The sequence below is a fragment of the Carettochelys insculpta genome, chromosome 34 (genome assembly GCF_033958435.1).
Source record: "Carettochelys insculpta isolate YL-2023 chromosome 34, ASM3395843v1, whole genome shotgun sequence".
In the NCBI taxonomy this organism is placed as follows: Eukaryota; Metazoa; Chordata; order Testudines; family Carettochelyidae; genus Carettochelys; species Carettochelys insculpta.
The window spans coordinates 1,620,154-1,632,212 of NC_134170.1; the positions used below are offsets into that span (position 1 = coordinate 1,620,154).

The 12,059-nt window shown below is 58.5% G+C and overlaps 1 protein-coding gene across 4 annotated transcripts in view; it reads right to left on the minus strand.

The window, feature by feature from the left end:
* Positions 1 to 12,059, minus strand: part of ZCWPW1 (zinc finger CW-type and PWWP domain containing 1) — a 37,299-nt gene that overhangs the window by 7,991 nt on the left and 17,249 nt on the right. For 2 of the 4 annotated variants that reach the window (XR_012643094.1, XM_074982935.1), the window contains exons 7-12: positions 11,665 to 11,796; positions 10,779 to 10,895; positions 6,775 to 6,895; positions 4,727 to 4,802; positions 1,797 to 1,976; positions 1,239 to 1,322 (exon numbers count right to left, since the gene is read on the minus strand). Coding sequence is in view for 3 of the 4 variants with exons in the window: in XM_074982935.1 (XP_074839036.1) it covers positions 1,239 to 1,322; positions 1,797 to 1,976; positions 4,727 to 4,802; positions 6,775 to 6,895; positions 10,779 to 10,895; positions 11,665 to 11,796 (710 nt within the window). In the remaining variant the exon portion in view is untranslated. The remainder of the gene's footprint in view (positions 1 to 1,238; positions 1,323 to 1,796; positions 1,977 to 4,726; positions 4,803 to 6,774; positions 6,896 to 10,778; positions 10,896 to 11,664; positions 11,797 to 12,059) is intronic. The other 2 variants (XM_074982939.1, XM_074982938.1) reach the window with 2 other exon arrangements.

A 12,059-nucleotide genomic window follows, 5' to 3' on the forward strand; every position in this document is an offset into this window, starting at 1 on the left:
ACCCCAGCCCCCACTGCCCCCCAGCGCCGGGGAGAGAACCCAGGAGTCCTGGATCCCAGCCCCCTGCTCTAACCACCAGCCCCCACTGCCCTCCTGGTGCCGGGGAGAGAACCCAGGAGTCCAGCTCGTGGGCCCCCTGCTCTAATCACCAGCCCCCACTGCCCTCCCAGCGCCGTGGAGAGAACCCAGGAGTCCTGGCTCCCAGGCCCGCTGCTCTAACCCACCAGATTTCTCCTGCTCCCCAGAGCCCAGGAGAGAACCCAGGAGTCCGGGCTCCCAGCCTCACTGCTCGGACCCACCAGGCTTGATACACATCCCAGAGCCAGGGAGGGAACCCAGGAGGCCTTATTTCCAGGAGTGGTGAGTTATATCAGCCTATAGCACCCAAGCTCTGGGAATATTCCTGGCCTGGGGACCCTGCTATCTGCCTCTGCCCTGCCTGCCACCCCCAGGAGATTTAGAAGAGCCTGGGGGCTCTGGCCAACAACACCTGTGGCAGCGCAATCAGGCTACAGCAGCTTCCTGCCTGCTTGTCCTGCAGCCCCTGGGGAGGGGGAATGTGCATTTATTTGCAAGCTACCCCGTCAGTGGGCGCTGTAGGGGTGGTGCCTCTGGGCAACAGGACGTGGAGACAGTAAGACCAAAGAAGGCTGACGGCCCAGGTCCTGCTGTGAGCACATGACCTCCGAAGGTCCCTTACAGTTCTGTGAAATGGGCGCGTTGGGCTGCGCCAGGAGGAGCATCTCCAGCAGCGCTAGGGAAGTGGCTGTTCCCCTCTGCTCGGCACCGGGGAGGCCACAGCCGGAGGGTCGCGTCCAGTTCCGGCCCCCCAGTGCAGAAGGGACGGGGGTGCGCTGGAGAGGGGCTGGCAGTGGCCACGGAAAGGCGTCGGGGGCTGGAGCAGGTGGCAGAGGAGAGGTCGAGGGACTGGGGCGTGGTGAGTCGGCAGAAGAGCAGAGCGAGGGGGGATTTGGTCACAGCCCTCAGCCCCGTGCAGGGGGGCTCTAAAGGGAGGGAGGGAGAGAGGCTGTTGTGGGAGGCGAGGGAGTGCAGAACAAGGATGAACTGAACGGTCTCAGGTTACACCGGGGGAGGTGTCGGTTGGATACGAGGAACAGCTCTTTCCCCGGCCGGGCAGCGAAACACTGGGATGGGCTCCTGAGAGAGGTGGGGGGATCTCCATCCTTGGAAGCGTTTACGGAACAACCTCACCTCAGCACCGCGACAGGCCTTCATACCTCCATGCTGATCCGCGCGGCTTCCTTGGCCATCTTCATGGCGGCAGCCAGTCCCTGGCGGTAACCCTTGCTCCTGACCTTCTCCTGAAAGGGCGAGAGAATCGGTCTGCGGGGCAGCTGCAACCCAGCAAAACTTTCTCCGCCTGCCCGGGAGGATGAGAACGGCGCTGCCCACTTCTCTGGGAAGGGCCAGGGCACAGTCCTTTCCCCCAGCTCCTTGCCCCCGGAAACGTCCACCCCTGGGGAGACGAAGAGGAGCCGATATTCGTGCACAGCTAGTACAGAGGGGTCCCGGCCTCTCCCCCGCGCTGGGAGACTGAGGGACCCCAGCTGGTGGGGGAAGGGGCGCTCTAGCCTGGGGGGAGAAGGGAGAACCCTGGCATGGGGGGAGAGAGGAATGGGGGGCAGGCGGCACTGGAGGGTTCGGAGGAGCCCATGATGGGAGCGACAGGCCTGCTCTACTCAGGCCTTGACGTGTGGCCCCGTAGCTGTACAAACTGAGCAGCCAGACGCCCCGGCCAGAGGTCGACGCCCCGTCGTGCTAGTCCGGACACATACCCGAGCCAGGTCACTCGTGAACGCGCTGAACAGCACTGGCCCCCGTGTGGCTCCTTGGGGGGACCCCCTAGTTACCAAGGCCTGGCTGTCGGCGGACAGCTGCTGGCAGCTCCTCAGCAGGGCGGCGGAGATCCAGGCGCGGGAGACGGTGTCCCCGAAAAAGGTCACGTGGTACTTGGACTGCAAAAGGAAATGGACGGCACCGGGTGTGACGGGGTTCAGGGGTCCCCAAGCGCTGCCCCCCGGCCGCAGGCAGGAGGGACTCTCACCCAGCAGGTAGAACAGGAGCTTTAGGAGGCGCCGGAGCCCAGCTCAGCACAGAGGGGTCAGTACAGCCGGCAGAGACAGTCATTCCAACCCGTCCTGGGGAGAGGAGCCCAAGGGGGGCCCCTCTGGGGTGCAGCTTCCCCCCGCGCCAGGCTGGCTGCCCTCCAGCTCCCTCTCCCCCCAGCTTCTCACTGCCGCCCCCATTCCAACCCAGCTCGGCTCCTCCCAGCTCTGTGCTCAGGGCAGAGGTGTTACCTGCCAGCCTAGGGTACAGCCCAGGGGTCATCCTTAGCCTCTGGGAGCTGCTCTGCCTGTCACACACACACCCAGCCTGAGTCTCACCCCCCACCCCAGCCCCGTCGCATCAGGTTAGCTTTGCGTCACATTGTCCTCCAGCAGGATGACGTGGGTCTTTCATTGGGCCAACTTCTGCCCAGGGGAGGGACAAGCTCGAACTGCCCCGTGCTCTCCCGCAGGCAGAGGAAAGCTGGGACGCAGCTGTGATGGGGTTCGGGGTCCCCCAAGCTCTGCACCCCGGCCGCAGGCAGGAGAGTCTCTCACTCAGCAGGAGAACAGCGGGTTTATTCGCCGACAGGACACAGCGTCGTACAGAGGAGTCAGTGCAGCCGGCAGCGACAGCCAGTCCAATCCATGCTGGGGAGAGGAGGCCCCGAGGGGCCTCTGGAGCCAGGGCCTTGTCCCCTCCTTTGTCTCTCTCTCTCTCTCCCAGCCCAGACTCACTGCTTCCAACTCCCAGTTCCAATTCACACCCCTCAGGCTCCACCTCCCCCTTTGTCTGCAGCCCAGAGGTGTTACCTGGTCGCCAGGTTACAGCAGGAGACCCCACCCTCTGTGAGCCACTCACGCACACACAGGTACCCCCCACTCCATCACAGGGGCATTAAGGGGAAGGGGGAATGGCTGCTCGGAGGACAATACGAAGGGGTCTGGTTGTTGTGCACAACCGAGGTGACGTGGCTGTGACGAAGTGGGGGCTTTGGCCATTCCACTCCCCTCGTTATGTCGCACGTATTCGCTCCGGGCACATGGCAACCGTGTGCGCCTCGGCTTCCCTGGGCATCACGCCAACCCCTAACTGGTGACGGGCGCGTCGGGCATGACAGCTGCTCCCACACACACAACGGCCGATGCCCCCCGCGGAACCCGTTCTGTTCTGCCTGCTGAGTGGGAGTCGCTTCTGGGGGGCTACAGAGCCCGGAGATGCCCCCGCACTCTGTGACAGTGGGCTCCCAGCGTGGTGTGTGACACATTGCCAGAGTGAGCCCTAAAAACCAGGGTCCCCGTTCAGCTCATGAGTTGTGGTGTCCATTCGCCTCTTCCCCCCAGCACAAGAACAGAAAGACCAGAGGCGGAGGGGCGGTTTCTGAGCAGTTCCCTTTTTTCCGGCCTTTTGCCATGTTCCTGTGTCAATTCATCCCAGTGCAGGGCAACTGCCTGGCTTCACCCAGGGAGCGGAAAACCAAGAAGCAGTCAGGTGGCGCCTTGGCGTACGTCGACGCAGAGGCCCCGCTGTGAAAGCGGCCAGTCCAGAAGAGCATATTTCGAAAAGACGCTGCTGCACACAGGACGACTTTCGAAACAGCCCCCCCAGCGAGAGACAGAAAGGCGACACAGAGCCCCGGCACCCAAAGCAAAAAGGGGACGGGAAGGTCATCCACAGGGGTTTCTGCAGGACCGGAGCCCTCCAGCGGGTGGAACGAGATTCCAGAGAAACCAGCTAAAACCTCTACAGCGCATCATCAGGGATTTACAACCCATCCTGGACAATGATCCCCCACTTTCACAGGCCTTGGGAGGCAGACCAGTCCTTGCCCACAGACAACCTGCCAACCTGAAGCAAATCCGACCCAGGAACTATCCACCACACCACAGTCACTCTAACTCAGGGACCCATCCATGCAACAAACCTCATTGCCAGCTCTGCCCACATATCTGCACCAGCAACACCATTACAGGACCTAACCAGATCAGCCACACCATCGTGGGTTCATTCAGCTGCACATCTACCCATATAATTTATGCCATCGTGTGCCAGCAATGCCGCTCTGCTATATACATCGGACAAACTGGACAGTCTCTACGTAAAAGAATAAACGCACACAAATCAGACATCAGAAATGGCAATATACAAAAACCCGTAGGAGAGCACTTCCATCTCCCGGGCCACACAGTAGCAGACTTAAAAGTAGCTATCCTACAGCAAAGAAATTTCACGACCAGACTCCAAAGAGAAATTGCTGAGCTACAATTAATCTGCAAATTTGACGCCCTCAGCTCAGGCTTAAACAAAGACTGTGAGTGGCTGGCTAAATACAGAAGCAGCTTCCCCTCCCTTGGTGTTCACACCTCCAGATCGACTGCTGGTAGTAAGCCTCACCCTTGCTGACTGAGCAAGCCTTGTTATCCCCACCCTTGCTCTGGCTTATTTATACCTGGCCCTGCAGATTTCCATGACCAGCATCTGATGAAGCGAGTCTGTGCTCATGAAAGCTCATGCTCAAAACTTTTCTGTGAGTCTATAAGGTGCCACAGGACCCTTCGCTGCTGCTATAGATCCAGACTAACACGGCTGCCCCTCCGACACTTGATTCCAAAGAATGTGACCCCTCCGCCCGCCATTGTGTCAAACACGAGCCACTTACTGGCAGAGAATCCAAGCGGGGTGAAAAGAGGAAATACTCGCCGATGTCTGGGTCACACTCCACCATGCCGGGCCACCTGTGGGTACAACCACCGGGGAACAGCGGTGAGGTTGGGCTGTCGATTTTCTGATGTCCTTTGAGCTGTTCGCCCAGACAAAGGCAGGGCCGGGGCCTGGGGTCCCAGCATCTACTGCCCTCAGTTGACCTGCTTGGTCTGTCTCTGCAGCCCAGGGCGGCGTACGGCCCTTTAGAAGAAAGGGGTGCGACAGGATCACAGACAAGGAGGGTAACGAGACAGACACGAGCGGCTGATTACACAACGATCCTGCACTGAGATGCAGCCACCTGTGAGGGGAGGCCGCTGTTGAAACAAGGATCCTTAGCCTGACACTGAGATACATCCAGAATGGTGGTACAGGGAGCCCTCATCCAGCCCTGAGATGGAACAGCTTCCGGGACAGGGCGGTGCGGTGGCTTACACAGGTAGCCCTCACCCTGGGGCAAGAGGCTGCTCCACCTGCAACACTTTACCCCGGGAACCCTTCAGCTGGCCCGAAGAGGCAGACACCTCTGGGGTGGGGCAGGGCTGCAGACAACCAAGGCGCAGCACGTTGGGGTGGGACGCGAAGACAGACGCTCCCCTCCACGACGTGACGGGCGTGTGATGTGACCGAGCAGAACCGCGGGGCAGCCGCTGTTGTGTGCGCAGCTCAAATCCTGCGCAGAGGGGGCCGAGCCCGGCGTCTACACGGAGGGGATGATTTGCTGAGTCTGTCTGGACCACTTGGGGGCGCGAGCCACCCTGCCCTTGAACGTTAGCTGCGCGTCCGTACTTCAGACGTCCGCTCCCCAGGCCACGCCCGTGGGGCAGCGAGCCAGCAGGTCCGGGAGAGGCTCGTCCAGGCCAACAATCACAGCTCGACGAAGCCCGGAAGGCGCCGGCTCCCCTGAATGGACTTTCCGGCAACCCCTCCCTCGCTCTGGACGGCAGTCCGGGGCGTCTGCCTGCAAGGCACTTGGGCATGGACAGCTGTGGTGGGGTTTAGGGGTCCCCAGGCGCTGCACCCTGGCCGCAGGCAGGAGTGACTCTTACTTAGCAGGTAGAACAGGAAGTTTATTAGGCGACAGAGGCCCAGTTTTTTACAGAAGAGTCAGTGCAGCAATTAGAGACAGTTATTTTAACCCGTCCTGGGGAGAGGAGCCCGAGGGGTGACCCTCTGGGGCGCAGCTTTCCCCTCGCCCAGCTGGCTGCCCTACAGCTCCCTCTCCCCCACAACTTCCAACTGCTGCCCCCAAATCAAACCCAGCTCGGCTCCTCCCTCCTCTTTGTTCAGGGCTGAGGTGTTACCTGCCAGCCTAGGTTATAGCCCCAGGGTCATCCTTAGCCGCTGGGAGCTGCTCTGCTTGTCTCACACCCATTCAGCCTGAGTCCCACACATGCACTCCCCCCTCCCCAGCTCCATCACAACAGGTAACTCCCCAGGTGACAGACTGCACCCTGGGAGACCCTTTCACACGTGCCCAACAAGAGGGTGCTGGGGGTTCCAGCTCAGCAGCTCTGAAGTTCTGAGCTTTGCTGCGAACTGAGGCGTGAAAGGACCTCTCTTTCCGCCCGCCCGCCCGCCCTGCCTGCCTGTGAACTCTGACAGCTGACCACAGCATGCTTCTTCGAGTAGGATCTGAGTTACATGTTGGCCTGGGAATGTGGCTGCTCCGCTGGGACCAGCGCCACCGTACGATTTGTCACCGTTATACGAGGGGAGCCCCGGCACAGCTAAACTGAGACCAGGCCGGGACAGCACCGGGCTCTGCCCAGAGGCAGAGTGAGAGACAGTCACAAATCCCAGAGCTGCCAGGCCCAACAGACAAAGGCTGGGAGGAGAAACTGAGGCACTGGCAGCCGGAACAGCCGCCAGGTCTCTGCAGGCCCAAGCCAGCGCTCTGCCGACTTGGCCACGCTGTTTTACAGGCGCCGGCTACGGTTAAAACTTTTCTTCCTCTGTTTGTAGTGGCGGGTTTGATGTTTTCCCACCACGACCGACACCTACCAGGGGTAGCCGTGCAGTTTGGCCCAGACGATTGACCCAGGCACGAAGGCAGCGTACACGACGTCGTTTTCGGATCCAGACCACGCCTCCTCGGGCACATCGCAGCTCTGGTACTGCAGGTCTGCAAGACACAAACAGCAGTAACAGCCCCAGCTGAGCAGGGAAGAGACACCCCCACCCCACAAATCCCGCGAGTTCATTTCATCCCCCCCCGGGGAAGGAAGCAGAAGGAGCCTTTCGTTCTGTGTGTGGGTGTGACACGAAATATTAAATTCGCCCAAATAGTTTCAACTTCACCGTGATTCTTGTACTATCACGAGACATCCGGTGGCACCTTATAGACTAACAGATTTTTTGAGGGCATAAGTTTTCGTGGGTAACACAATGCGGTTTGGGGTTCCCCCAGCGCTGCACCCTGTCCGCAGGCAGGAGTGACTCTCACTCGGCAGGAGAACAGCGGGTTTATTCACCGACAGGACACACCGTCGTACAGAGGAGTCAGTGCAGCCGGCAGGGACAGCCAGTCCCATCCATGCTGGGGAGAGGAGGCCCCGAGGGGCCCCTGGAGCCGGGGACTTGCCCCCTCCTTTGTCTCTCTCTCTCCCAGCCCGGACTAACTGCTTCCAACTCCCAGTTCCAATTCAAACCCCTCAGGCTCCACCTCCTCCTTTGTCTGCAGCCCAGAGGGGTCACCTGGTCGCCAGGTTACTCCCAGCAGGAGCCCCACAGCCTCTGTGAGCCACACAGGTACGCACCCGTATCCCCCACTCCATCACAGGCAAGGACGGGTCTTTGCCCACGAAAGGTTATGCTCCAAAAAAATCTGTTAGTCAATAAGGTGCCCCAGGACTTCTCGTTCTTTTTGTGGATACAGATGAACGTGGCTGCCCCTTTGACACATGGAATATCCCATCATGCCGAGCCCCAAACAGTGAGACGAAGAGCTCAGTTGTGTCGAAATGAAACGCGCCCCACAGCAAGAGGCTCAAGACACTCAGCCTGCTTTAGTTCGAGAACCAGGCTCTGGGTCGACCTGGGGAAAGGGTTTCCGATGCCAGGCCGCTGTCGACTGCAGCACACGAAGGCAGCGAGGGGCAGCTAGAAATAAGGGGTCGAGGCGTTACGTGAAGAGCGGCCGTCTCGCTCACAGACCGGCTGCAGCTCCGTGAGGAAGTGGGGGTTTGCGGCGATTTTACTCTTCTCGCTATGCGGCACGGGTTTCCTGCTGCCCTGCAGGAACGCTGGGTGGGTGCCTCAGTTTCCCTGGGCACGGCATCAGCGCTGGTGGGGAGGGGCGCGTCAGTGTGACAACATCTCGCACCTGGGCTATGAGCCTGAATGAAACCCAGGTGACCCCTTTCTTTGGGGGGAAACGGGACAAAGGTGGGAGGAGGAGCCTGGCTGGTTTGAACTGGGACTGAGTTGGAGGGGGGACTCTCTCTCAGCTGACAGCATGGAAGGAGGGGGCCAGAGCCTGGCTCAGGGATTCTCCTTGGGCCCCTCTCCCCAGGATGGGCTGTACTGACGGCGTCTGGTTTCCGCGCTGACAAGCCTGTTCTGCACAGGGTCCCTGTCGCCTGATCACCCTCCTGTTCCCCCTGCTGAGCGAGAGTCGCCTGTGCCTGCGGGTGGGGGGCCGGGCCTGGGGACCCTGCCGCTCTCTGACAAGCAGAAACAGAAGTTACGCAAGAATCCTGGATGAAATTCTCGAGCCTGCGCTACACGGGTGGATGAGGGGTGCTCAGAGAGGTCTGTATAAAGTCCATGAATCTATCTGTGATGGGGTTCGGGGTCCCCAAGCTCTGCAGCCCATCCACAGGCAGGAGAACAGGGGGTTTATTAGTCAACAGGGGCCCAGCTCCGCACAGAGGAGTCAGTGCAGCCGGCAGGGACAGCCAGTCCAATCCATGCTGGGGAGAGGAGGCCCCGAAGGGGCCCCCGGAGCCGGGGACTTGCTCCCTCCTTTGTCTCTCTCTCTCCCAGCCCAGACTCATGGCTTCCAACTCCCAGTTCCAATTCAAACCCCTCAGGCTCCACCTCCTCCTTTGTTTGCAGCCCAGAGGTGTCACCTGATCGCCAGGTCACCCTCAGCAGGAGACCCACACCCTCTGTGAGATACACACACACACACACGTATCCCCCAACTCCATCACACTATTTTTCCTCACTTACAACAAGAAGTCCTGTGGCACCTTATAGACTAACCGACATTTTGGAGCATGAGCTTTCGTGGGCAAAGACCCCCTTCGTCAGATGCATGGGGGGGGTGTTTCAGAGGGGTATTTAAAGAGTGGGGTCCCAGGAAGAGGGAGGGCCAGAGCTGACGGGGTCTATTCAGCAAGGGGGAAGTGGCCCAGTACCAACAGCACTTATCAAAAGAGGAAAAAACAAGTCAGATCAGCCAGGGGGCTGTGAGCCTTTGTCAGAGTCTGATGGGGAGCTATTAGCACCCAGAGCAGAGAAACTGCCCCTGTAAGCTGCCAGCCACTCCCAGTCTCTGTTTAATCCATGGGTAATGGAGTCAAATTTGCAAATAAATTGCAGCTCAGAGATTTCTCTCTCCATTTGATTTCTAAATTTTTTTTGTTTGTTGATACCGGGCCATTTCCCCCTTGCTGAATAGACCTCGTCAGCTCTGCCTCTCCCTCTCACTGGGACCCCACTCTTTAAATACTCCTCTGAAACCGCCCCCTGCCCACTCATGCATCTGATGAAGCGGGTCTTTGCCCATGAAAGCTCATGCTCCAAAATACCGGTTAGTTTATAAGGTGCCACGGGACTTCTTGTTGTTCTCGGAGCTGCAGACTAACACAGCCCCCTCTCTGATACTTTTCCCACTTAAGCCGTGTCTACACGTGCACGCTACTTCGAAGTAGCGGCACTAACTTCGAAATAGCGCCCGTCACGGCTACACGCGCCGGGCGCTATTTCGAAGTTAACTTCGACGTTAGGCGGCGAGACGTCGAAGTCACTAACCCCATGAGGGGATAGGAATAGCGCCCTACTTCGACGTTCAACGTCGAAGTAGGGACCGTGTAGTCGTTCCGCGTCCTGCAACTTCGAAATAGCGGGGTCCGCCATGGCGGCCATCAGCTGAGGGGTTGAGAGACGCTCTCTCTCGAGCCCCTGCGGGGCTTTATGGTCACCGTGGGCAGCAGCCCTTAGCCCAGGGCTTCTGGCTGCTTCTGCGGCAGCTGGGGATCCATGCTGCAGGCACAGGGTCTGCAACCAGTTGTCAGCTCTGTGTATTTTGTGTTGTTTAGTGCAACTGTGTCTGGGAGGGGCCCTTTAAGGGAGCGGCTGGCTGTTGAGTCCGCCCCGTGACCCTGTCTGCAGCTGTGCCTGGCACCCTTATTTCGATGTGTGCTACTTTGGCGTGTAGACGTTCCCTCGCAGCGCCTATTTCGATGTGGTGCCGCGCAACGTCGAAGTTGAACATCGACGTTGCCAGCCCTGGAGGATGTGTAGACGTTATTCATCGAAATAGCCTATTTCGACGTTGCTACATCGAAATAAGCTATTTCAATGTAGGCTTCACGTGTAGACGTAGCCTTAGTGCATTACAGGTTTCACTGGAGTCAACGACCGGTTTGCTGATTCTGAAAGTCCCGGCACCGAGCGGAGAACTGCTCCTGCACTGGCAACGGAAAGGCAGTTTTGCCTTCAAACTGTGATCACGTTTGGTCTGCAGCCTCCAGACCCAACCAGGACAAATTTCAACACTTTTGCCGCTGGGTTTTCACAAGAGGCTGAACCACTCCCACAATAAATGGGTTTCCCAAGATCTCAGGCCAGCAGGAAGGAGTGAAAGACAACCCATCTCTGCTGGGAAAAAACCTGGCCCTTGTTTGTGTGACTCCAGGGGCACTGAGTGGTCCAGAAAAGCTGCTTTCCACAGAGGGTTTGTGTGACACCAGATATGTGTCCCTCCTCCTGCCGACAGCCAATTAAATGGTCGCCGGCCATTTGGCCGAGAGGCCGAAGACGTCCCCTGTCTTGTTTACCTGCGTTTTGGCTGCATGTCCAGTCCTCGGGCAGAGCGGAGGGATCTATCTCACTGCTCAGACGCCGCCACTTCTTGCAGCTGGGAGAAGAGCACTGGACCCAGGCCACACACTGACCTGCGACACAACCACACAAACACACGGTCAGCTGCAGAGGCCCAGAGCACACTGAACCCAAAATCATCGGGAAGCCCATCTCGCAGATTTGGAGGCTCTGTCGACACAGGCCAGGGGACTCGAGCAGCCTTGTTCATTGGATACAGCCACATGAGACCAGCGGCACCGGGCTATGTTCTTGAGCAGACAGTCGCATTCAGAATGAAACTGGGCGGCGTTTCGGGTGAATAAAAGGAGCAGGGTGGTGCAGCAGGCAAGGAGTATTGTTAAAGACAGACTCTACTGCAGAGGGAATTATCTTGGGGCAGGCTGATGGCCTTTGTCACAAAGGACATCAGATTAGTTGATCACAGGAAGTCTCTTTTGACCTTGAAATCTGTGAAGCCACTTGCCTCAGGCTTGGCAAACGGCTCAGTTCCCTGCAGTGTCACCAGCTTTCCTATATGGCCTTGGGCAAGTCCCCTCTCCCTGCCTAGGCCTCCCATCTGTACCTTGGGAAGAAGCTACCCCCCAGAGCCGCTGTGAGGATACGCACATCAGGAGTGTGATGGGCTTTGAGATCAACTGATTTCTAAACTCAGGGTTAGGAAAGTGACCCCGAGGAAGGCCGTTTCTCCTCTGAAGGTGAACACTCTGGCACAATCCAGTTTCAATTCACACCTTTCACTAATCCAGATCAATCTTCCTGAGTGTAGACGACTATTCAGTTTACACCCAGGTTTCCCTCTTGGCTCCCCGACCACCCAGAGTTAAACGGGGCTGAGCTCACTGAAAGTATGCCCTCCTCCATCCTCCAGTTCCTCTTGCTCGGCGCTCAGGGTATAGCCCTGAACTATTTTCTTTGGTGCTCCTTTCCGGCGACACTTACTCCGTTCTGTGTTCGCTCCCGGGCTCTCCTGAGCTGCAGACAAAGAAAAAACTTGAAAACACACACGGGGTGGTGGGAGCAGTAGACATTGAGGGGTAAATTCCAGCTAAAGAACAGCCCAGAGGACTGAGAGCCAGGACTGGTGGCTGTAAACACATTTATGGGACCACGGGAAACTTGGACACACACGTGATAAGGGGTCGTCTGGCTCACTGAAACCGTGCCGGATGACGGAGTTCGCCGGAGGGGAGAGTGCCAGATTAGAGAGGTTTGACCTGTACTACTTTCTCCCCTCT